We start from the raw sequence: 26,534 nt of genomic DNA, 5'->3' as shown, positions 1-26,534 counted from the left end.
TCCCTATTGAAATACTCCTTTCCTTACCAGATCTTATTTTGTACCACAAATATTTTTATGCTTTTCTAAAAGCATGTCCCTGATTCTATACAACAAAGTCAGCATCAGTAGATTTCAGTATGGTTTGTAAAATCAGTTACTCAGTTCTACCACTTTGACATTGTTTAATTAAGTGGACACACACCTGCAGAAAGCAGAATTCCCAGTTAAGATCAACTATTTTTTTACATTAACATGAATAGTAAGTAAGTATCTGCTGACCGGGCTTTACTGTTATGAAACCTTATAAAAATGAAGAAAGCGGATGCTGTAAAAGTAGGTACATTCAAAATTGCTGCCATCACAAGCAACCACTCTGCTACTGTTAAATATCAAAACAGCTTTAACTATGGAATATTTAGCACCAGCAACAATTTCTATTTTCAGGTAAGATGCATTCTTCTCTATAAAGTAAAAGAAAAAACATCCAAGTTTTGTTCAGGTAATATTTTAATCCATTTTTATTACATGAATGAGGGACGTTATATCAGGAATTACAAGAAGTACAAGCATCTATTTTTAAAATATTAATATAGAAATGTAGAATTATAAATGATTCATATAAAAGGAGTAAATATGACTAGCAAGAAAAAAGTCTTATTTTCAAGTCTGATGTTAACTACCAGCATTGACAAAGTAACTTTATTCTCCTGTCTTCACTCATCTGTTTCCTCATTCAACAGTCTGGAAAGATTCATTCGGGTTTTCTCCAGTGCCAAAGTTTTTGCTCGTCTTTGAGGCCTCGAACTTGACACTGGGTTTGGTTCTGGAATTTGATCACTGAAACACAGATTGTTTAAGAGTTAGGTAAAAAAGACTAAAACTGAAGAGCTTTTATAGGAACAAAGTTGAAACATGGTCATAAAGAGCAAAAATACTTCTTACCAATTAAAGACTTTTTATTTTTTGAGAATATATTGCTATTTTCAAGTGATATAGCAGTATCAGTAAAGATAACCACGTGATAAGGAGTTGCAAAATCAGCAAAACTAGATGGAATCAAATTCCCCCAAAATTAGATGGAATCAAAGCAAACACATCAAATAGGCAAATGGGAGAGACTGACCCTGGTCACAATAAAGCCCACAGGTAAATGGATTACTTGCTTAAGAAAGATTAGAACACAGCTGAAAAGTACAAAGATAATGTTGTTGTAATGATTATATCCTGCAAAATCATAAGGGAAGAGATCCATTGTCTATATTCACTTCTCAGTCATTTCTAGATGTTTGTCAACTACATGTTGGACAACAAGCAATGAAACTGTGAGGGGAAAAAGGATTTAAATTTAAAACATTTATACTTCCACAGAACAGATTTTAAAAGGCAGAAAAAAATTAACTGGAAGAAGAGCAATAATGTAAACCAAAAATCTGATTTTTTTCAGCTAGAATATCTATTAACACACAAAAGGTACATTCAAAAAATATTACAAGCTCCTTTGGCAGAACCTGCCACTGTTTCAAAAGTACCAGTTCAAAGAAATTTTTTTCCTTAAAATATTATCAGTGTTTTTGGAACAGAGAATATCAAAACATATATGTTTGGGAAAGAAAACATTTGAATTAAATTTCCTTGCTAGAACAGACATCATAGTTTTGATGGTAGGGAGACAAGATTTACCTTTCAAGACCACATTTTACACTTGCACCAGTTTTTCTTCTGCTCACAGACCTCACTTCTGACGCTTTCCGTTGCCCTAAGTATAAGCAAAAGTCTTTTTTCATATCTTGATATCATTTATTTTCTTAAACTAGTTTTGTATCTACTTTTCTTCAGTGTTTGAAATTGCATCTAAAGATAGAAATATGCAGTCTGCAACCAAAACCCCACAATTTTCTCCTTCTCACAGAAACAGCTGTATGTTATTGCCAGCCTGTAGTCAGTCCTTTTTTCTTTTCTGAAATCTCTGTTATTGGGAGAGGCTAACTGCACAAAAATTTCCAAAGAACGAACAACTTTAATATTTTAACAAATACAACTGTAAATCTACAACAGAGTATGAATGGCTTTCCCATCTATGCATTCACAAAAAGTTAGTACGAAATTATTTTATTAAATACAACTAATATTGTCACCACTGTACCTCTGCCAGTTTTGCTTCTTGTGGATCTTAATTTTGCAGTTTCTTTAACTTCATTAACTGGAGTATGAAGAGCATCTTCATTATTTTCTGTTAAACAGAAAAACAATCGCAGAACTCATACATTAAAACTTGATTATCTTAAATACCAGGATTTTAAATTTTGGCTGCTACATTAAAAAGCCACACAATTGAACATCACTTTTTCTTTAAACCAGAAACTAGCTAATAAAGCTAACAGGAAGTTTAAAATGTCACTCAGCTGTAACTCCACCCCAACAAAGGTCAATAATACAAAAACTATTCTTGATGACTGTTTAGCTCCTTCCACTGTGCTGGAACCTGAGCAAGCAGGACAGAGGATCAGCTTGTGTGAACAGGGACCTCTTTGTGGAGCTCAAGAGGAAAAGGGAACTGCAGGATCTCTGCAAGTTCAGCAGGTCAGGCTTTGCAGGAAGATGACAGAGCTGTGTTCACACACGTGGGGAGAAGGCACCAAAGGCCAAAGTTCAATTACAGCTGAACGTGGTCAGTGTTCTGTGAGATAATAAAGAAGGACATTTGACAGTACAGTAAAAGCAGGAGAAAATCCAAACAAAACACTGGATGAACACTTGCTGAAGATGGTTAGTCACCTGACTAGCAGGACTAGAGAAAAAAGCAGAGCCGTTCAGTGCTTGATTTGCTGGATTCTTTAATATTACTGATGGAGCTCAGGCTGCCCAGTCCCCTGAATAAGAGGATCCTGAGCATGGGAACAGTGATTTTCCATTTGAGGACACTGATAAGGGAGCAGCTCCAAGAGCTGAATGCCTGTAAGGTGAGCATGAGCCAGCAGTGGCATCGTGGGTGGCACCAGAGACTTTGTGGCCAGCAGGTCCAGGGCAGTGACCATTCCCTGCACTCAGCACTGATGAGGCCTCAAACCCCATGCTCAGTTCTGGGCCTCTCACTGCAAGACAGACATTGAGCTGCTGGAGTGAGCCTGGAGAAGGGCAGTGGAGCTGGGGAAGGAGCTGGAGCACAAGTGATATGTAGTGATACTGGAGCACAGTAGCTGGAATTGCCTCCCAAATCCCATTACTTCTTATTTTTGTAATATCTAAAGAATTCATTGAATTGTACACATGCTCCACCCCCTCCTGAATTACCTTCTTCATTGTGAACAGTATTTTCAGACAATGTGATGTCTCTTTCCTGTGTCCTTTCAGACAGACCTGTTTCCTCAGTTCTTCCAGACTGGTTTTTGCCCACATTGGGACCCTTGGTTAGTTTCATATGGAGCTTCTCAATAGCTCTTTGACAAGGTTTATCTTCCACTTTCTGGAGAGCAGACATTCCATGTTAAATGCTACTTGAATTTACAACTATTTCTTTTATCTATAAAATTTGCTTACTAATAGGATTAGGTGAAATTACTGCACAAAGGATACATTGTGTGATATGAAAGTGACTAGTCAAGCTAAAAGAAGAAAAACTTTCTCCATCAATACTAAGGACTAAAATACCATATTTTTTTCATAATTTGTCTTAAAGAAAACCTAAAAAAAATTAAAACAACTGGACACAGAGTACAGCTATCACTGGATGATAAGCCCATCGTGGATTCAGCATTCCTACCAACATTTCTATATACCATTGTGTTCCTGTGCCACACTTACAAATTTCAATTGTTTCCACAATAATAAAAGCACCAAAGTAAAACTGTTGTAATCCTTTCCTACTTCATCTTAAATCAAGCATAGTTTTCATGTTGGCTAATGATCTTCCCATTATACCATAAGTTTAGGTGTAAAATTTCAGCCATTAGTAATTAACTAAAGATAAGCTGCAAAACTGCAAGACTCAATACTGAAATTTATTTTAACTTAAAAGTAATAACTACACCACAGTTAACAAAAGAACTTACTGTACTGCAATGTATCAAGTCAGGCACACTGTTTCAAGCTGCTTATACTCTCTATGGTTTATGCAGTGATATCAGCTCAGATTATTATAAATTATTCAAAAATTAATTTTCAAAACTGTTTAGAAGATAAATTCCAGTCATATGGTCAAAGTAAACAAAAGGCCCATTTTTAGGGGTATCAGAATATTAGCCTACTAATGATTAAAAAAGAAAGAACCATGCTTTTTATGTACTACCTCTTGAATCTCATCGAGCAGCACCAGCAGATTCTCTGTAGAAGAACTACCGAGTTCTAGGAAATTTAAAGCTCTTGCATAAATACGGACATCTGGTGCAGTTGGGTCTGCCAGGATTTCATTGCAAATTTTCATGGCTAAAGTATCATGCACTGTTAACTCCTGCAAAGGAAAGAAATTAGGTATCAGAAATTTTGCTGGGAACTATTTACAAGAGGCAGCAGTGAGAACAATCTCACTGAAACAGTTGGCTAATTTTACACAGCAAACATCTTCCTAAAATGCATTATTTTCAGTACATTCACCACCTGATTTTTATAAATATCTTCCACAACATAAACAATTAGCCATGTGCAAATTCCTACTAACATTTTTCTAATTGTAAGAGGGACAGGAAATTTGGGATAGGGTGGAAGAAAAGGGAAGGTAAAGGGGGAAGAAAGTGTCAATCTAAAAGACTTCATTACCTGAGCAGGCACTCATTTAATCCAACTGCTGCCACTGGGAATCCCACAGAGGCCCTGACAGGTAGCAGTAAACTAAGGGGGAGCAGTTCTTAATCTGACACAAGTGCTGCTTTCTGACAGTTTAATGCATTGTACCTGATAGTCCTGAGACTTCTTGGACTGACATTTCAGTGCACTTGGTCTGGTCAGATCCACTAACAGTTCAGAAACATTACTGACATCTATTTCAGCCAAAGGTGATGTTGCAGGAGCATTTAACAGAGTTTGCAGAGTTGGAAGATAAGCTTCTACAAAGCACTCCTGGTTGGACCTGTTTCAATGAAGTCAAATATTAGTAGTATAAGACAAAATGAAGTTTTTTCTTCCATGATGAAAGTTCACTGACCTGTTACATCAATCAAAGTGGGAGCAGACAATCTTGGAAGCAACAGCCAGCAAGATCAAGATATAAAAACTGCTTCATAGTAACATTTGAAATTTTAGCACATGGTATTTCAAGGGAGTTTTAAGTAACACTTCCTTCCTCTGAAGAGTTTGAATATTCATCCTGACTACTGAAACTGATATATACAGACATGTTCTATCTTGAAGGACAAGAGAAAAAATTTCCATAAATACATTTCTCTAATTCATTTTCATAGATTAATCTTGGTTTTTGCTCATTCCTCCTTTCTGCTAGCATATTTCTTTGGGGGTACTTCTCATTGTGTAAGAAAGCAAGGAAACTTGGCAAAAAAAGTATGCAGTGGTTAACAGGATTTTTGGAAGAAATACTTGTGATTTTTTTCTCAGAAAAGTTCATAACTCCTGCCAAGCAAACCTAAAAACCTAAAAATCATGTTTCACTTGGTCGTGCAGCAAGTTGTCTACAAGTGTGGTTCCACAAGACTTGTCAAAACAATTTAACAAGTAAGATGTCAAAAAGTACAAGGTACAGTTGAAGTGAAGCCTTTACTCTTGCTGATATTCATATTAACTTCCTATTTGAACCCAAATAACTACAGGAGAAAACCAAGAAAGCAAGTAATTTTTTAAAAAGCAGATTATTTGCTGCTGGATTACGGAGCAAAACCAGCTGACAAAAAATCCTATTGAGCACTACAATTGGCTACAAAAGAACCAAAGCAAGAACTCCCCCTTTCATCAGCTTTAAGGCTTTATATTGGCTCAAGCATTACTGAAGTATCATTCAGATTATTCCCTGTAAATGGAAAAAACCCCAACATCTCTAATAACACACAGGCACAAGGCAGAAGCTTCTCCTCTTGTGCTGCCTGCAAGTTTAATGCACTATAAAGACATTCCATGAATAAGAATTGTCCCTATTCTAGCATCTCACATCACACTCCCAACACAACAGATCATTTAAACAGTCAGGATCAAAATTTCTTCCTCAGAGTTCAAATATTTCATTTCAAAAAGTAAGCCTCTTGATTAAATCTATGACCAGGTGGAAAGATTAACAGAGCAGCACCCAGAAAAAAAAAAAAAAGGTACTTTAAAATTCTGTGAGAGATCAGTATCAAATTTAGGTATGAGCCTCCACCAAATCCATTGTGTACCCAAATTCTCCTTTAGTGAATGGCAACTTTGCAGACAAGTTTTGAATTACACCTGGTATTTAATAATTCACTTCTAATAATACAGTATCTGTCATTGAAGAAAGTAAATAACTCAACTTAAAATGGACCATTTGTGATCCAGGATGCAGACAGTGTTTTGAGACAGAAAAGAAGTAAGATTTCCTAACTAAACAGAGATTCTAATCAATGAGCCAGACTAAGACATAGGATTTTTTTCCACAGATTTTTCTGATTTTTGCTTACATACACCATGTTATTTTTTCAAGAACACAATCATCTATGAGATGCCACAAGAAATTGCTTCATTTACAAATGACATGGAAATACATGGGACTAGAACTCTCAAAAAAAGAGAATGAGATTCACAGCATCAGATGACATTCACAAATAAAAGATTATCAATGTTAAAAGCTTAAATTGATTACTCATTATCAGAGATAGTGGAAACATATTAAATCAATTTTTCTGTTACTTTCATAAGAATTTTGAGTAGGGAAACCCCCATTCTATGAGAAATTGGGAATTTTCTTCATTTTTTTTCTGACAACAGCAAATACCACATTGCTTAGGGGTTTTTTGCCTCTTCAAGACAACTCCCCTTTGTATTACTCCTCTTAATGTGGCAACATATAGGCCACAAAAATGTAATTTAATTTGTTTTGAAAAATAGGTAAGGTAACTTAATTTAGGTGTCATAATACACCTAAATTAAAACCTAACTATAAAAAAGCAGATACTTTGTTTGTTCTAACTTAATAAAACCACTAGCAGCTACTGAAAAGTAAGCTTTCAGCAGCAGGTAAAAGGAGATGAGAATTGCTATTTAAGCTCTCATTCCCTTACATAAGCTCTCTACCTCCTTTGTCCACCACCAAAATAAACAGGAGATTTGAATATGCTGTGAATTTAAATTGGAGTATTCCTTGGTTCAAAAACAAACCAAAACCAAACCCCAAACCACAACCCAGCAGCCTGCTGCTTTGATAACTGCTTTTCTTTTGAAGCATTCCTGCTAGCTACTTTTTAGTGACACTTCAAAGCCTACCTGTAGTGCTCAACACCATAAATAAGTAAAGCACATATTTTTAAATTAATTTTATTAAATCTCTTTGAGAAGAGTTTCAATTTTAGGCTTAGGAAAGAAAAAAAAAAAGGGAAGCCACATATAAAGCTATTAATGGAAAGTCTTCAGAATGGTCACAGGTTGAGATGATGTACTTTCAAAGCAATAGGCATAGGAGAGTAAATTAGATGTCTAAATCTAATTGCATTTGTGCCATTTCCACTAGTACAAGACCAAAAGAGGTTCCTAAAGCTGCTAGATGAATGTATATTGTCATCAAACAAATGACAGAGCATTACCTATTTGCATAAGCAAACAAAGGGAAGAACACTCCCAGGCAGTGTCGGAGCCGCGTGTCCTCCTCGGTGATGGGATTGTACCAGAGCAGGAGGAGACGCGAGAGGAGCTTGGCGCTGCTCAGCCTCCCAGAGAACATCAGCTTGGCAAGGCCCTCTGCAGCCACTGTCCTCAGCTCTGAGAACTGAACAGAGAGCCCGTCACTGACACCACACACCAACCATCACGGTTCTCACTGGTACTTTACTGCAATAGCCTGTACCCTGTCTTACCAATCACTTCTCTACATTCACATCTTTCTGCCTGCAAACAGAATGCAAAGCTGCTCAAGGGCAATCTTAGCCTGTACCAGTGACAAACTTGTAGCCATTTTCTAGGACAGGTATTTTAATAATAGACCATTAATTTCAATTTGCATCGCATAATATTCCCAGGCAACTGCAGAGGGGGGCGTACGTGGCCCGAAGTTCAGAGTCCGACTAGCTGAGGGCGAAAGGCCGACGCCCCTCTGCAATTCCTGGCCAGCACCCCTCGGCGTCTGATGGCCTCGGGCTGTGCTGGCTGCGGACTGGCTTACACCGCTGGTATTGGGGAGGAACGGAGCTGACCATTTCCCGGGGGTTAAACATCGGTTTATTGAAGGTGTAGCAGGATGCAAACGCGGGGAAACCAACCGGGAAAAGTTTTTCCATAGGGGGTGAAACAGGATTATAAAGGAGGGGGGTGGGTACAGGCAGAACCAATCGGGAAAGGTGAGGGGATGAACTTCACAGAAATGACACTCCATGGAGACCAATAATCAAAAGGTAAGGGAGGTGTCCTGGGACCCCAGCCAACTACCATCTCCAGAGAGGAGAAGGTTCTCGAAACCTGGGAGGAGAAAGGGGGTGATTGACTGGGCCCAGGGAGGAGACAACTTTCACTTATAAGGGAAACCAGGGGAGGGGCAAATACATATCGGCAACTATGAATAGAGCAACTTAGCTGACAGGGTGGCAGTGGCGGGAAAAACTGGGGGAGCAAAACCATTTTACACATAATAGGGGAGAACAATACATAAATTGGGGGAATAACACAAGAAACTTAACAGCACACTACAACAGGCAACCTAATGGGATGATAAGCCATCTGCAAAAATAATTTTAGAACAAAACTAAGGCAAATTTTATAATATTCCTTACCGTGCTGTCTAAGAAGCCAGAGAGAAGCTTCAGAAGTCCGTGAACTGTGGCAGTCTCTTCCTCCTCTATTGTTTCACTTTCATCCTCACCATTTTCAGTTCTAATGTGTGCACTTTCACTTTGAGAGTCATTGCCTCTTCTGGTTTTAAAAGGCTCAATTCCAAACAGTATTAGTAGATCAAAGATTGCCTTTAAAGCACTGAGCTTCATCTTTACGTTATCTATTTGCAACACCTGGGTTTAATAGGAAAATAAACATATCATCTTCCAGTAGACCACCAATCTTGAAATTAGGCATAGTAAGATTTTTCCTTTAATAAGATTGGTTATTTTGGGAAACTTTTTATAATATTTGAATGAACCAATTTTCCAACTTTAGGAAGGTGTGATACAAATTTAAACCCAAATTTATAATACAATCTAAGAAATAAGTCACCTATACAATTTGCACTACATAAAATCAAATTAATTTCACTCATGGAGTGAACATCCATGTATGAGATGTAATTTTATTGTCCAACCCATAAACAGACACTGGACAAACAAAGTCTATTTGCCTGTGGTTGCTGCAGAGTGTTAGGCATTACAGAAATATAGCTACACAAAAGAACAGCTGAATTGAAATCATGGTATGTAAAAAGACAACAGGGACCAAGAGAGTGATAAAAGCCAAAGTTACATAGGTTACTATATGTATTATAGTTCAAGTTACATGCAAGTCAAACCATGCCTCATGGGTTAGCCCAGAGGTTCTACATCTGTTTAGCCCAACACCCTGCTTCTGGTTGCAGCCCACACAGAGACTGTGGGATTTACAATCTGCAGAAAGATTGCTTAACTCAAAAATTTAAGTTCCTAAAGTAACTGAAATCCTCTCCAAACAAACTTTTTTTTAATGTGACATACTCAAAGCCAAATTAAAAACAATAGTAAATGTTACTTCTTTAGGAACCCAAAGTTCTCCCACTATGACTGACAACTCTACCATCTTGTCTGAGCCAAGCACATCAGTTTAACTCCTGTTGTCCTTTCTCCAATGTCTGCCTGAACACACTCTTAGAAAAGCACAGCTGCCACCCACACTTCCCTCAAATCCAGGGTCAAAAACCAGGGTTAACAAGTGTCATATTGGATATAATTAGCTTGGTATCACAACAATCACCTCAAGGTTGGGAACTGTGGTTACAGCATCCAACATGCTCCATATTCACAGATGTTTGGCCATGCTATTGTTTTGTTGGTTTGAATATTGCTTTATCCTCTAGTTAACAACTCTTCCTTAATCCTTAATATAAACATATTAATTACTCAGAATTTAAATCAGACACCCAGTATCACAGGAAGTATGCAACAGAAGTGTGAAAACCAGACTCATTTTTAGTTTGGTTTCCCAAGGAAAGCTCAGAGAATCCTACAGCTTCTCTTCTGTATTGAGTAACAAATACATGACAGATTTCACCCAGATTTGGAAGAGAAAGTGAGACCTTAAAGATAAGGAATTCCTAGAAAATTTTAAGACAACAGGTGGCCTCACAAAGGTAAAACATGCCACAACCAAGATAAACTGAATCTTATCAGACATCAAAAAAATCTACGGGAAACCATACTCTCCAGATCTTCAGAAAATGAGGAATTACTGGTTCTCAAAGAACATTACTATGTATGACAGCTTGTTAAAGATACAAGACTAGATTTATTTACTAAGTCACAAAGACTATAATTTCACTTCTTATCAGATATTTTACCTGTAACAGCAATGGAAGCTGTTGTTGGGCAAATTCTTTGTTCTGAAGAGTACAGCAGCCCAAACACAGAACTGCCATATTTCTCACAGCTGGGTGGACATTAATTACACCTGGAAGTATCTGAAAACAATAATATTAAATGTTATAGACAAAATACATAAACTGAAAATAAAACTCTGACTACTAAAATATATTATCCTCAAATTAGAAATAGTTTATTTTGATACAGTATTAGAAAATGGCAACTATCAAATACTCTGTTTATCTAGATATAAACAGAAGCAGATTGAATATGTTGTTTGAAATCAGCAAGAAAATAATGGCAAAAGTCACATGAATGTTTTGTATTTGTTTTTTAAAAATACTTGTTTTCAAACAAAATTGAGTTGATCACTCTGGGAAACAAAAAAACCAACACACAACAACAAGCCTAAACATCTCTTCATAAAAGACATTAATATTCTTGCAGAGAAACAATACACAGTTCCAAGTTACGAAATACAGATGCCACTTTGATGTATTTGAAATAGTTTTGAGGAGACAATTGTAAAAATCCACACAAAAAACCAGACTAGATACAGGATGAACAATGCAATGGCATCATTTAATATTTTTGCATTTACTAAGGAGTTCAAGTTATTTTGCATTCCTACGTACCAGAGACTGAATGATTTCATTAATGGTTGGACTGATGCCTTTAGAAAGAGGCATGATCTTCAGAACCTCGTAGCACATCTTCAGACACTTCAACAGGGTTTCAGGATCATTCTTCAAGTTGGTCAGAGAAAAGAGAAAAACATTATTAATACAGATGGTGGCTACGATGAGAATGGGGCCACTCATCAATTTGACCCTACCCAAATAAACTTTTCCTGTCCACTACACGTGTTGTGCAAGAATATTAGTCATCATCTGTCTGTAAGCTATGATCAAAATTAATTCCTTTTTATATTTTCAGTTAGTTAAGAGTAAAAAGAGTAAGAACAAGACTGCAATTTGTTTTTTTCTGGAGCATACCATCAGCTTCTACACAACTTATGTTTTGTTAGAGCATACTACTGGCTTCTATAATTGCAGAAGAAGAATACTAATACCATTAATGTTTGATTTAAATTTTTAAAATTCAACTTTCTTTTAAAATTTAGAATAAATTTTAAAACATAACCAGCAATTAGGAATACAGGAAGGGAAGAGACCTTCTCCACACGCATTTCTTTAATTTCAGGTTGCTCTGCTGCTTTTATAAGATCATTTTTTGTCTGTTCCAACTCAGTTATTTTCTCTTTTAATACTGATGCTCTGTTAAAATCCTGAAGAGTAATGCATTCTTCCAAAGCTTGTTTTGCTTCGAAAAGCTTCACTTTTATTTCAGCCAGCTGAAATACAAAGGAAAAAGAAAATTAACATAGCAACCTCTGTAGTATTAGCCAGTGATACACTATTGACACTAGCCAATATTAACCTACTATGTAAAACTCTGGATGATTAAGTTTAAAAAAATATTTTTATTATTAACTAAAATCTCACCTTAAGCTCCCGCTTTCTTATTTCAGCAGCATCAATAGGCTGGTCAATTGCAACAATTGGCTCATGAAGTTCTGATATAATTTCTGCAATCTATTGTTACAAACAGTATATTAGTGCCATATATATTAGTATATTATATAATTGCAGTTCAGATATATACTAAGCATTTCACTTTTCCAAATTTAAAATATTATCTTTCTGAAAAAGTATTCCACATCCATGCAGTTTCTCTTATCATCTGGTTCCCTGTAAATAATCCTCAATTTGAAAACACATAATGTTGCCATGAGCACATTTCAATCCCATTTTCTCCCATCCAGCTGGGTAAGCAAGGAACAAAAAGACCTTAAGCACCTATCTGAGTTCACAGGAAAGAAGAGAAATATGAAACCTGGAAATCTCCATCATCCTCACTTTGAATGTTTTTGTCAAAACACTTTGCATCTAATACAATAAAATATTCTGGAACAGGCTACTGAAGTGTAACACGTTCCTAGTGTGAGGACTGCATTTACAACACCAGCCACATCTTTAAACATAAAGCTCTCTAGAAAACCACAAAATGCAGCTATGCCTAAAACCAAAATGACAAACAGCAACAAAAAAAAAAACACAAAAAAACAAAACAAAATAAACCACCCCAACAAGCCAAAAAAAACCCAAGAGGGAAGGAGACAATATTTAAATACTGATATTTCTTTTACAATGCTTCATAAAGGCTGTTTGATTTATGGGGCAGACAGAGACTAGAAAAGAAGCTTTTACAGTTACTTACAATTTGAATCCTTCTGTCCTCATCCTTAACAATACTGAGCAATCTTTCAACAAGCAGAGGTATAAGGGCTGCTGAAGTTGAAGGTAAAATGAGAATCTTTTGTAAAATAGCTAGCAGATGCTTTCTGGATTAGAGGGAAAAAAACCAACAATGATTGCTTATTCAAGCAAAAGGAAGATATAAGAGTTAGTATCCTACCAACTTGGAGATACTGTGATGCAGATTTCATAATACAGTATGAAACTTTTCTCCATAGCTACATTAACTGCCAAATGTATCTTCTTACTTAGCAATGTTTGTCTTTGACTGATTTTACCTGTTTTCTTTTGATCAGAAAATGCTGAATTTTTTAATCATATGTCTCTACCGTCCAAAGAAAAGTCACACCAGCAGAAACAGTATCAATACTGCAGAATGCTTTCATGGAAAATATCTGACTGAAAACTTAAAAAAAAAAAAAAGAAAGAAAAATACAGCTTAAACTATCCTGCCAGTCTGGCACACACTGACACATTCCAGTGAGAGTTTGAAATTACTGCTGTGTTTATAGTATCATAACCGTAAGTTTTCACAAAATACCTGAGATGGTATGAATTTTCAAATTCATTTGCTCTTCTTAATTCACACCAAAAGACTGTTAAAATTATAAGAATGACTCAGTTAACACAATTTAGCCTGGCATCTAAGATATTTGTAGCCTTTTAGGCCTCAGCAGATTATAGCTTAAAAACACAAGAAACAAACAGGTTACTTGCTACAAGTCATCTGTTGTGAAACAATACATTTTTCTCCCTTTATTTTTTACATACTATACTCCAAATAAGCAGTTTTGTAACTTCATAATCTCAGTGATATATTACAAAAACAAGTGAATTTCTTTCCCCTAACAATGCTGAATCAGAATTAGAACTTACATTTCCATAAAAGTAAGCAGACAATATGTGGCACAATGTTGGGACCAATTCCACTAAGGAGAATTACTTTCCAGTCCAGCTAGCATTAGAAATGTATTTTGTCTGCTTGATCAGGTTCTTTTCCAAGCAGAGGTTCTATACCTGTCCTCAGGCATGAGTGTCTTAAGCTCAGTAACACAAATTTGATATTTAAGTTTACCTTCCTCCCTCTTCCATGGTATCCATGCAGCCTATGATTAGAATCAGTTGCTGGCCTATGAACTCTTTTGTCATCAGGTTTTCAAAACAATTAAAGTCTTCTTTTTGTTCTTCACTGAGAATTGGCATATTTTGAAGATAACTGAATCCAAACAGAAGAGATATAATTACATTCAGGTTCACTGTTGGACAGTAATAAATAACTAAATAAATAAATACACTCCAAACAAATCCAAATATCCACTCCTGCTCCACCCCAATAAAAAATCCCACCACTTCTGTGTCCTGTAAAAACAAGTGGCTATGTTAGGTACAAACCTTAAAAATTAATGATTGTGTTCTTTTCATAGATTATTTTTCGTGAAGTTATTTATACCAAATAATGTACCTTTTCAAAATAATGCACTTTAAATAAAGAAATCCCTTTTGTGAATGCAATACAATAGGAAACATGTGATTCCAGTTCTGTACAAATGCAAAAAGGTAACTTCTTAGTAAAAAATGTATAGATACACCATTTTTCTTACTATTTTCTGCATATTTAGGTACAATGTATCTTTTACAATTTCAGAATTGTAATACTGCCTACAAGACAAAATACAAGAAAATCATGGAAGTGTACAGTGATGTCTTAATCTGATTAAATATGTCATCACAGAATAATAATCTGTTATCAGATACATTCAGCCATATAGCATGGAAAGTGTCATCAGTTTGTTCCATTTCTTTTTTTCTAGACTCAGTTGTTTTTTAATCAAAATTTTATCTATCAGCGAGAGTTTGCATGTTCAGAAAATCTGAAGTGAAACATCAAGTACAAAATTCAATATCATAAAATACAATTCAAACATTGACATGAGCTGTGAAAAATACACTTTTTTCTACCTCAGCTTTGTAGATACTTTTCAGTAACAGCTTGTTATTTTTAGCAAATTTTTACGATTTCTTCAAATTTAGGACAAAAAACTTCACATGTAACTACTATTTAAGAAGATCTGAAATGAAAATTGTTTCTGATCACTGAATAATAACCCGCAGCAGGTAGCAGTGCATATGGAAATGCAGCTCACAATCCGCTTTTCCCTGAAGTCCCAGTGAGCAGCATGTTCCTGCTCCTCCTGACCAACACCCTCACAGGCACTGCACAATTGTGCTCTGTACACCAGAAACTGAGAACTGAAAATCACACCTGAAACAGCTCAGCAATGAGGGGTTTATCAGTTGATACCATAAACAATTACTAGTAAACCTGATTAATTTTAGCCTCACCCCGAAGAGTAGTGTAACTGAAGGCACTTTGAGTAAGACTGGATGAAAACAGAACAAATGTTCTCTGAAAGAACAGATTTTTTGGAAAATAAATGTTTCATAGACTGTAAAATGAATAATGAATGAATAAATTGATATCCACCAGACTGGATATACATTTCCAAACTAAGGAAGCACAGATGCTTCTTTTATTAAATGTTTATGAAACATGTTAATACATTCCACACTGAAAAGTAGCAATGACTTCTGTAATCACTACCAGTATGCTACACCCAGTACAGGGAGAAAAGAATATGCATATTTTTAATTGGAAACATCCATCAATACAATGCATTTTTCAGCACATCTGATTTATTATCATTTCAGAAAGATTAACTATTTTACAGGTACAACACATCAGTTAAGATTTCTCAGCATTATTCATGCTCAGGAGCAAACTCTGTTCAAAATTTATGTTAAGGCTAAAGAATCCCATGAAGACAAAAAAGAAAAAAAAAGCCAAGAAAGCTCCCAAACAAACAAAGCAAAAAAACCAACCAAAACTACTACACTAACACCCCATCAATAAAAAACCAATTGCCCTTCTTTGCTTGAGTAAAAACATTGCATGAACAAAACATTCATACATTCATTTCCACCCTCCTGTGGTGGGTTAAATAACTGTTCTGTAAGTGCTCATTTGGCAGCTCTGTCACTGCCTTCAAACATAAGTTTTTAGGAAGAATGTCTGCCTAAGCAGGCAAAAGAGAGGGAAGTTTCGATTCAAAAATGCTTCTCTTAGGGACAGCAGCAAAATTTTACTTTATTTTCACAAATGACAACACTGGAAGAAGTGTCAATTTCTGCAAGCTTAAAAAAATCTCTCAAAAGTCTTTTTGAAAAGCTAAAATCCCTGTTCAAGCACAGTTTTGGGTTTGAAGGATACCTGAACACTTGAATAAAATAAATATTCTCTAATTTAAAAATAAAAATCTACTTTAGTGGTAAGAGATTCATTTTTAAATGCAATGTACCTCAATAAATAATCTGCATATATAGCTGGTTCTGGCAACACCTCTTCCAATAAAACTTCACCTTCTTCACCTTTAGATTTTAGATATTCACAAAGACATCTCCAATATAACACATTCTCAGCTGTTAAATCCTCCACTGGAATCAGCTTTCTAAACAAAAATTAAAAAAAGCAATACAAAGAGATGAATAATAGAGTCTAAAACAATAAATACACAGAAGTATTAGAAAATAAGAAATAAATATTATTTCCTAAAATGCAAATAAAACTCCATCAAAGGTATTCCCCACAGAAGTAGTTAGAGATTGAGAAAAATAACTTCCTGTCTCTTGAGGACACCGAGCTCCCCAAGCCATTCCCTACACAGCAGCCTGCAGAAACATTGTGCCCAACCCTTCAGACCTCCCAGAGCAACCAGGCAGGTAGTCTATGAAACATTGTTATCCCTGCACAAGTCTGCAAAACTCAACACCACTAATCCACAGAAATGCAAAACAGCATTAAAATATTTTTTCAGCTTCTCTGAATTGTTTCTTCCATTCTTAACACAAGGTCCTGAGACAACAGTGGAGTAGCAATCACAGTATGTCAAATGCAAAATCTACACAGATCATCCATCATGAGACCCCCACTCCTTTTTAGATCCATAGTATTTTTCATGCCAAGAATGGAAATTAATCTTTGTTTTTGAAGCAGAACATTAAGTTCTGCATTAATTCTACCTCAGAACAGAAAAGACTCTGCAGTGGTACTTTTTACTCCCTTGAATCCCATTTTACTTGCAAACTATCAACAATTTTGGTTTTGCTTTAGATTGCTCACATACAAAACAAACAAAAAACCCAGCCAAAAACACCCAAGGCAACATGTAAATGAAAACTGACCTTTTGACAGATTCTCATTAATCTGACAAGTCTTTATTTAAAAGTAAATTTAACAAACAGAAATCAAAGACTTTAAAAATCTAACCATTTATCATTCTGATACTCCATCATTCACGCTGTACTCAGAAATTTCATACAAAAACAATCCTAGTGTTTTCCATAAATTAAATTAAATTAATGTAAGCTTCATTATAAACTGATTAATTTGACTTACTTTTCAAAATGTCATTAGTCTAAGAGATCTGGTACTTAAAAAATTCTCTAGCCCAGTTTTTCAGAATGGAAGCTTCATTTTGCTCAGGACCAAAGTCAGATCAATCAGAACGAAAAGATTTTTAAGTGTGGTAGGAGTCCAATCTCAGATGATGAAATTAAGTGACAAATTGTCACTGATTAAAAAGCAATAGCAAAATCTTAGTCTGTTACTATGGGAGAAAATACACAGTATCACATGAAGTGCCTTGCATTCTGGTTAGTAGCAGGACAGATGCTTTGAAATCCATAGATGCTACATGCACTGCACTCCAAAGGTATAGATGTGGGCCTGTCTGGCTTTAAAGAGCATCAATAACAGTGAAATAACTTTCTTACAAAGGAAATGTGCCAGTATCTTAAGAGGTTAAAAGGAATTTAGTTTTATATTCTCATAGAAAACACTCATCTTTTGGAAATGAAGAATGCTCTGCATACCTGCTATCAAGGTATTTACAGCTCTGAACGATGTCATGAAGGGGAGATAATGAAAACATAGCATTTAGTACTGGGATGGCCACTTCTGGGCAGTTTTCTACATCCAGTCTATGAAGCAATTCTAAAACATCCCCTTCAGTGAACTGTAACCAGGCTTGAAGTAGCTTCTTCTTCATTACCTCCTTAACAGCATCTAATAATACAAGAATTCAAACAGTTTAAAACAAAGTTTAAAAAATATCAAATTTTAAACATGCTTTCATAAAACATTTTTCTATAGAAGTCTTTTTGCAAAAGAAGCTATTATACAGTTAAACTTAAGATTACCTTAAATAAAGAAAAACTCTGTTGAGCAAGAACTACCTGGGGTACACCCTTTTTTTGAGGCAATGTAATTTTCCCCTCACAAGGAATTAGAAAAAAAACCTCTATCCAATAAACTTTTACATTTAAAGACAGCATCTCAACCCAGAAAACCTACAAACCACAAACTCCTGTAGAAGAAATATCCAAAATCAGAATCACAGAATGGGTAAGACTGGGAGGGACCACAGTGAGCCATCTGGTCCAGCTTCCCTGCACAAGCAGGGCCATGCCAGAGAATGTGGCACAGGGCTGCCTCCAGACAATTCATGAATATCTCTGGTGTGGGAGACTCCAGAACCTCTCTGGGCAACCTGTTCCAGTGCAAGGTCACCTGTACAGTGCAGAAATTCCTCCTTGTGCTCAGGCACAACACTGTGTGCATCACTCTCTGCTCGTTGCGTCTTTTCCTATTGCTGGGCAGCACTGAGCAGGGCCTGGCTCCACCCTCCCTTCACACACTGACAGACATGCATGAGCTCCCCTCCCAGTTTTCTCCAGGCTGAACAGGCCCAGCTCCCTCAGCCTGTCCTTGTAACAGAGATGCTCCAGTCCCAAACGTTCTGCATTGGTAAGCATTGTTACATACTTGCTCTGTTTCAGCAGTCACCACTTTTGGAGGCAGGATGCTACATGAGAATTGACACACAGAATTCTCACGCTATTTCAATTATGTGAATGGATTATGAAGTTTACATATGATACATTAACTCCCTGCTCACCACTGCCACAAGAAACAATTCCTGCATCAAGAGAGTACTATTTAATCAATGAAAAAATATTTATGGGAACATCCAGAATGTATACATCTTTAATGCATTCATCTAGACTTAAGAAGGGAAGTTGAATGGCTAAGTGTCTGGTGGAAATAAAAACATAATAACTAAGGAGCAAAACAATTTTGCTCTTAGGCTCTTTCAGAAAACAATATCCAGTATAAGGGAAACAAAATCCACACACACTGACAACATCCATCTCTCCTCTTATATGTAACTCATGATAATAAATGCTGCAGTTAAATATAGTTTAGAGTTCAAAAAGGACTGTAAAAAGGCCTTGAAAAAGCTAAATTACGATCCTAAGGATAAGAAACCTCTCCAAGAAGGTGAAAAGCATAAACTAGTAGAATAAAGTACAATGAGAACTGAACTCACCCTGAAAAACATAACTAAGCAGAATGTGCATTATGTACTCTACATCTTATCTAATTAAAAGTCCTTGTTCTAAAGCCAATATGGAAAAACATCCAAAATTTCAGTGTCGGTACCTTGAATGAGCAGGTTCCTCACTTGTTACCTCAGGAGTTACCCAGATAAGCAAATACAATAGACAGATATATCCTTCACAATAAAGATACATGTATCCTTCAGAGTTACAGGATTTGCAATACAGAATAGCCAGTGTGGAATACAATCCTACCTGGCCAGGAACATGTGACATCAGTCAAACTACACACCCTGGCAGATGTTACATACCCTGTGATTCCAGATGTCAAGAAAAAGTCCTCAACAGCTGGGATGTAAAACCATCCTAAGGTGGAGACAGACACTAAGAAAGTATCTGTCCTGAATCATAAAAGAAGACACTTCTTTATGTTGAACTCATCTATGTCACCAAAAAATAGGTCACATAGAAAGGCTGTACTTTTTCTTTAATACAACAAATACAACAAATATTTATTCCTGACAAGTGAAGGATCACATGAAAAGTTTGGGAAAGTAATTTCCTCCCCAGTTTGGAGAGATTACTAAAAGAAATGCATTCATCCTAAGAAGTATCTCTGAAAACCAAGGATTACTGGGGGAGTGGTGGCAGCCAGGAGACGAGCAGCAACTAGTTAGATAAAACAGAAAACTAGTGTATCAATAAGAAACAGTAATTCAGAACTGGGTTTTTCAGTGCTGGACTTCAGAAACACAACATGGCAAACTTCTGTAAGCTACTACAGACCAATTCAGCATAGGTGGGGCAAAGTGACTAAAACCTCCTCTACAAAAGGAGGTGGTCTTTTTAAGTGTAGTTCTATACAGCATAAAAAAGGAGTCAGATGATTGTCACTTCCTTTCCTGTCAAGAACAGAATATGATCCCCAAAAATAGCCAAAAATAATAGCAGATCAATAAAAACATGCATGCCTGACACACCTTAAAGAGCTCTAGTACCCAGTACTTCACTCATGTTTTGTGAGTGAATATCCACATAGATCATCATTCTCACAATTGCCAAGCAGCACATCATTCAGCAAGGGAAATTCTCAGAGTAAAATTCAACTCAGTACAGGCTTTTCAGTCAAAGTAGGGGGACTACACATCAGCACTCAGTAAAACTGGTAGCTTCTATTGTCAAATTCATGCATACAATTGCTGCTGTTGGGGGAAACAAAAAAACCAAATGGGAGTTCTATGTAGGCAGGCCAAAATTGTCTTGCTCAGATGCAGGTGATGTTTTCATCTTTTGGCAACACCATGACACACAATTATGGGTACATTCTGAATGGCTCTGTCTGCAGAGTGATACAGTACAAAAGACATTAAAAAGAATAAAGCTGCCCCATGGTGAAATGCATAAGGGTCAAAGATTCATTAAAAAAAACCCTCAAGCTAGTTAAACAAAAAATTAACCAGCTGAGAAGATTTCTCTCTGAAAGCACACAGGAAATATTTTCAAACTGATATTAATGTTCATATTTAAATTATTTAATACATTTATTAGTTACAAAAATATCTGTAATGTAACATTTCCGAATACACCAAAATAATTATTTTTTTCTAATTCTGTGTTTAATTACTTTTTTTTTATTTTAATAGCATTTGGTCCTATTTTAAAGCCCACTGGCTTTCAGATTTTTTGAAAGTGCAATTCTTTTCTGGTTTGTTTACTATAAAGGGCCTGGAAAAACAAAGCAGCAAACAGATTTCATGTGTCTAAACACTTCCTGGTACCTCATTAATCCCTTTGGGCTCCTTATTATTGCCATCACAGCTTCTGCATACAGCACCCCAACATTTTACAATCAGAAAGTATTCTCTCTTAAACATTAGTATTAAGATGTTAAGAAACTTATAATCTCTTACCAGATCTGTCATTAAGTCCTTGTTGCAACAATTTAACTCTCTGTGCTATTGTCAGAGCTCTCATGTGAACTTTTTCAGCCAAAACCTTAAAAAATATTAAGACATTAAAATACATTTCCACATTTGACAACAAATGATCCCATTACCTACCTATGGTTTTACACTTAAGAGTTTTAACCATCCACATACATCCTAAATCAATAGAAACCTCTAATACCTATACCAACAGTACTGTGCCAACACTTAACTATCAGATCCTTGTGCATGGAAGAAAATGTAAAGTAAAATGTAAAGTAAAATAAACAATAAAATTAACACATAGCTTAGAAGCTTATCAGATCTGCTTGAATGCAACATCTGGACATGAAAATTATCCTCTCTCTTTAATGTGAGCAAGGTGATGAATACCTACAATAAATTACAGAACTTAGTACTTTTCTTAAAAAGCCACTAACACAGAGATTCAGTTGAAAAAACCAATCTAACCTAAGATTTAAAAAGCAGAAGACAGTTCTGTGTGAAAAAATTGAACACTTTGTTTCAAGATCTCCCGTAAGAGGCCTGCATAAGAAACAGACATGTTAGCATATTTCTTACCTCTGCATGCAAACATGAATAACGGTTGATACTTCCCAAAATTGCAATACCAAAACCACGCCATTTTTCACTACTGCTGTGGTCCTAACATCCACTACATAATACCACAGAAGCAAATTTGCTACAATGACAAAATGCATAGAGGAAAAACAACTGACTGCATACATAATTGATACTGTTACCACCTGATCTTCAACAGACAAATTCTACCACACAAGTAAATTCCATCAAGAAAGTTCTACAGTCAAGTTCAGCAGTTTTAACTAGAAAACTTGTATCAAATCACCCCCCTCAAAATTTTGGTCAATGAAGTATTTAACTGCTCTTAGTGGTAAGTGAAATATAATAAAAGATGTCAAGCCTTTTTCCTAAGTCAGCCTTTGAAATGAATGGAAAGTGACCCCATTTACCTCATATGCCAGCTTTCTGACAGCCTCCTTTACATCCATGGTGCGGCCTACGATTATGGGCAGAGTCCTTTCTGAGGGAGCGATACACGACAGCACAGCTCGCCTCACATCCGAGTTGGAATCATTTTCCAGCAATGTGCTGTAAACTGAAAATAAAATAGTCATCATAATAATGCTTTCATATGAGTTTGAAACATAGAAAAACAGAAAATATTAAAAAAAAAAAAAAAAAACAACAAACCAGCAGCTGTTACCAAAACCCCTCTCCTGCAAGATTTTAAGATAACTACATGCTGAGCTGTGATGTCAAAAGAAACAATATTTGCAATCATAAGTAAGATCTTCAGGTAATAACTCCAAAAATATCTGCTCTAGATCCCACCCAAAAATAACCACTTTGTCATTTACTAGCAGAAAAATAAAACATTTCCAAATATTGGCTCTGTATGACCTCTATTCACTAGTTGTACCTTTCCATTATCTTTTGAAGTAGATCCTCAATTTTTCCTATGAATGGAAAACTGCAATCTCCATTAAGCCTACCAAAACTCTTACAGTAAATCCCTCACATTGCTCACGCTCTTTTATTATATTCTTGAACCTTATTCAAAATTCAAGGCAACTATAAACTTAGTTTAATCACAGTATACACAAATTCCTCTTGCTCTGTGAGACAATGATTTACTATGAAATTTATGTGCTCCTAAATAAGTAACCTATAAACATCACATAGAAAATAAAATTTAAAAGAAGCTCCCTTAACAGAAACCCCCAATTAAGTAATTCTTCATAAAAGGCAATATGTAAAGACTAATCAGGGCACAATTTACGTACACTCTGTCTACCTTGAGGCAAAGGAAATGGAAACTTAGGCAAGAATGATACAATACACCAAGAAACCCTCAAACATCATCAAGACCCCTGCCTTGCAGAGATGCTGATCTCTTCTAGAAAAGTGATCATAATTTGAGACAACAATAGTTTTTCTCTATCACCTCTACTCTTCTAAGAGTTTTGTGCTAATTCAATTAACAGTACCCAAGGCTCCTTAGAGAGCAAGAACTGAACAAACATGTATTGTACCTCCACTCTAGTATCCAACACATTTTCTCAAGCCTACTTCTACATTCAGCCCAGAGCAGCCTGAGCCCAGTATGACTGTCCAGCAGATCTCTCCTAACAGTTGTCCTTTCCCCTTGAACACACATCTTGCACCTTCCAACTCCTCCAGCAAAGTTTCACTTTATGTATTACTACAAGATTACCCTCAAACATCCACTTATTCAATGCTCAAAAAAAAAAAAAAAAAGCTTTGAAATACTTCAAAGCAATGTAAATTAGACAAAAGAGAAAGACCAATTCTACTTACTATTAACAACAGGGCAGGCTTCATCCTTAGGATCTTGAAGTCTTGACAGGGCCAAGACAGCTTGAATTCTCACACTTGGAAATTTATCTTTAAGTCTAAACAGCATAGCTCCATTAATTTTATCAAATAAGTCATCATCAATCTCAGCATTCTCTGGCATATTTCCCAAAATCTTATTAACAAGCTGACAGGTTCGAAACCTCACTGCATGGCTGTTGGCATTGTGAGACTTGGGGAAAGAAAAAAAGGTATTTTTATAATCACATTTTTCTCATTTCCATCATAAGGCTATTAATATGCACATCTAACTGCCTAATATTCTGCAAAATAAATGAAATATGCACTTCTATGTTTCAAAAGCTTTTCCAATTTAATTTTACTTTTTAATCTCAGAAAGTCACAGAACTGAAAAGCAATTACAGCCCATTGCCTGGACCAGTGACTCCAGAAAATCAGCAGTGCCTTCCCAAAGGAAGCAGCACACTGACCACTGCAGGCAGCCTGCAGTGCATTAGCCAGCTTACTGCTCTGCCTCCACTAAACATTAGAAGGAAAAAAACACATTAGCAATTATGGTTAGTTATCTTAGGCCTGATCCATAATCTTACCATGGAAAATCAATAGTTTAGGAAAATGTAATACTATTTGTGTGTTCATGTGGTTGGAACTGTTTCTGTTTCTATGTAACACTTGCAGTAAGCAGAAAGGAATAATACACATGCCAACCACAGTTGCATAGAAGATCTTCTAATATTTTTGTTATCAAAGGAAGGGTATAAATTAATTTCCACCACACTCCCACACTTTCATGCTTATACATATACCTGATAGCCATATAGGAGAACTTTCATTTTTCTCAAAGGCTCAAATTTTGAAATCCAGTTGTTGGATTATTGTTGTGTGCAATGTGGTGGATCTTTTTGTGTTGGGGGAATGGGGATGGTGTTACGTGTCAAGCACTAGCTTTGTTTTGCTTTCACTTTTTAAGTTCTAATTTGTAAATTTTGTCAGGTAGCAGCAAGTTTTTCCCACTGCAAAAAGTTCCCATTTTCTATGTTAGAAACATTAGACATTTAAGAATAAATGATAACTGTACCTCAAGCAGAAATTTAAACACATAATTCAAAAGTAAATTATCTTCTTCTCCCTCCTCACTACCATCTTCTTTCTCCGTCTCATAGAATGAAGTAACAAATGTAGCTGCAAAATTGATCACTCGCTCCACTGCTGGTTCCCGCCTGTAGATTATCATAGCATACTTGAGGAAGTGAATGAATTTTTCATTAAAGCTTTCTTTATCATCCAACTGGGAAAAAAAAATCAAACCACAACAAAAGATAACTATCCGGTTCATCTTTCAAAGCTGTACCACAGAAAAATAGAGTAAGTGGGCTTACAATTGACAGCTTCCAATTGAAATTTTTAAAGGACTACAGCCAGCGGTCGGGGCACACCCGCTGTCGTGCCTCCCTCAGTGAGTATTTTGCTATAAATTAATTACACAGCAAGCACATTGCAACCGGGGGTTCCACCCAGCCGACAGATTCCAGGACAACAACGACACCCCGTCCATTACATCCTGTGTCACAGCCACACCTCGGGCATCCAAACACCCTCACACCTTCCCGCGGCATCACCAGCACCCGCGGGCAGCTCTCACCGCCGCGCTCGCAGGAGACAACTGGGCAGAATAGTTCAGCAGCCTGGCTTTGCGGCATTTGGGTGGGCTTTTTGAGAGAGGGTTGGGGGTTCTTTTTGTTTGTTTGCTTGTTTTTAAGTCGCGGGCTCTCCTTAGGCACACTGGTGTTCGTTTTAGGGGAACACTGCGGAGGCGGCCCCTGCCCCCGGGGTACCAGAGGAGCAGCCGCTGGGGCCCTCAGCTCCCGCCGCGCCGGGCCGCCCGAGGGCAGCCGTACCTGAGCATAAGTGCTCTTCAGAGCTACCACGAGCTTCGCGTGGTTCTGGTGAGGCTTCTGGGCCAGCTGAAAGGCCTCCTGGACCTGCAGCAGCTTCTTTCTGGCAACCATGGCGGAGGAGCGGCTGCGGCACCGACCCCTCACAGCCCCGCGCGCGCGCCAGCAACGGCTGCGGCGTCCGCGCGCGCAGCTTCAAACCGGGCGCGGGATCCGCTCCCGATCTCGCGAGAAGGCCGGGCGGGCGCGCGCTCGTGCCCGCACGCTGGAGGCGGGGCGGGGGCCGGGCCGGGGCGGGCGATGGCGGGCGGCCAATGGCGGCCGTTGGCCGGGAAGGCTCGCGGAGCGTCGCCATTTCTACACAATCACAGGACGGAACGCGTTGGGGTAAAGCTCTGAGGTCTTTCAGTCCAAGCGATGAGCGAACACTGCCGTGTCAGCTGGACCATGGCAATGAGTGCCACGTCCAGTCATTTCTTGAAACACTCCTAGGGATGGTGAGTTTACCATCTCCCTGGACGGCCCACTCACCTTTCTGTGAAGACTCCCCCTGTCTAATCGCCTTTTCTGTGAGAAATTCGTCCTAACGCCAGCCTTAAGGTGGCGCACTGTGTTTCCCTGGTCCTGTGTCGGGTTGCCTGCGAGCAGACGCCGACCCCATCTGGCTATAGCCTCCTTCCAGGTAGTTGAGTGATAAGGTCCCCCTGAACCTCCTGCAGGCTTTACATCCCCAACTCCCGCGGCTGCTCCTCATGGGATTTGTGCTCCGAACCCTTCAGGGCGGGTTGGGAGGGAGAGGGATGGGCTGGGGCCGTGCGGGGCTGCGGTGGCCCTGCGGCTGTTCCAAAGCCCATTCCCGGTACCAGCCCGCCTGCGGCTGAGGGCCTCCAGAATTACGTTCGCTAAAAGATTTAAATGCGCCCGACAAACCCGCCC

At 37.4% G+C, this 26,534-nt stretch overlaps 1 protein-coding gene across 2 annotated transcripts; it reads right to left on the bottom strand.

Moving 5' to 3' along the window:
- Window positions 1–492: 492 nt before the first annotated feature.
- Window positions 493–25,802, bottom strand: NCAPG (non-SMC condensin I complex subunit G). 2 transcript variants are annotated; one of them, XM_064712417.1, is made up of 21 exons: window positions 25,602–25,802; window positions 24,782–24,991; window positions 23,686–23,914; window positions 22,317–22,462; window positions 21,310–21,394; window positions 17,873–18,065; window positions 16,300–16,449; window positions 14,019–14,159; window positions 12,906–13,029; window positions 12,131–12,220; window positions 11,800–11,979; window positions 11,261–11,371; window positions 10,604–10,723; window positions 8,859–9,092; window positions 7,680–7,861; window positions 4,870–5,044; window positions 4,268–4,429; window positions 3,274–3,445; window positions 2,126–2,212; window positions 1,663–1,738; window positions 493–819 (listed from the first exon to the last, which is right to left on the bottom strand). In XM_064712417.1, the coding sequence occupies exons 1-21, from the start codon at window positions 25,710–25,712 to the stop codon at window positions 696–698; spliced, it is 3,102 nt and encodes a 1,033-aa protein (XP_064568487.1). In that variant the 5' UTR covers window positions 25,713–25,802; the 3' UTR covers window positions 493–695. The 2 variants fall into 2 exon arrangements, with proteins under 2 accessions (XP_064568487.1, XP_064568488.1); XM_064712418.1 differs by having other exon boundaries at window positions 24,782–24,923.
- Between the last annotated feature and the right edge of the window lie 732 nt (window positions 25,803–26,534).

The sequence above is a fragment of the Zonotrichia leucophrys genome, chromosome 4 (genome assembly GCF_028769735.1).
Source record: "Zonotrichia leucophrys gambelii isolate GWCS_2022_RI chromosome 4, RI_Zleu_2.0, whole genome shotgun sequence".
NCBI classification, from domain to species: domain Eukaryota; kingdom Metazoa; phylum Chordata; class Aves; order Passeriformes; family Passerellidae; genus Zonotrichia; species Zonotrichia leucophrys.
The sequence above is the reverse complement of the archived record's forward strand: the minus strand, read 5'-3'. Positions and strand labels throughout refer to the sequence as shown.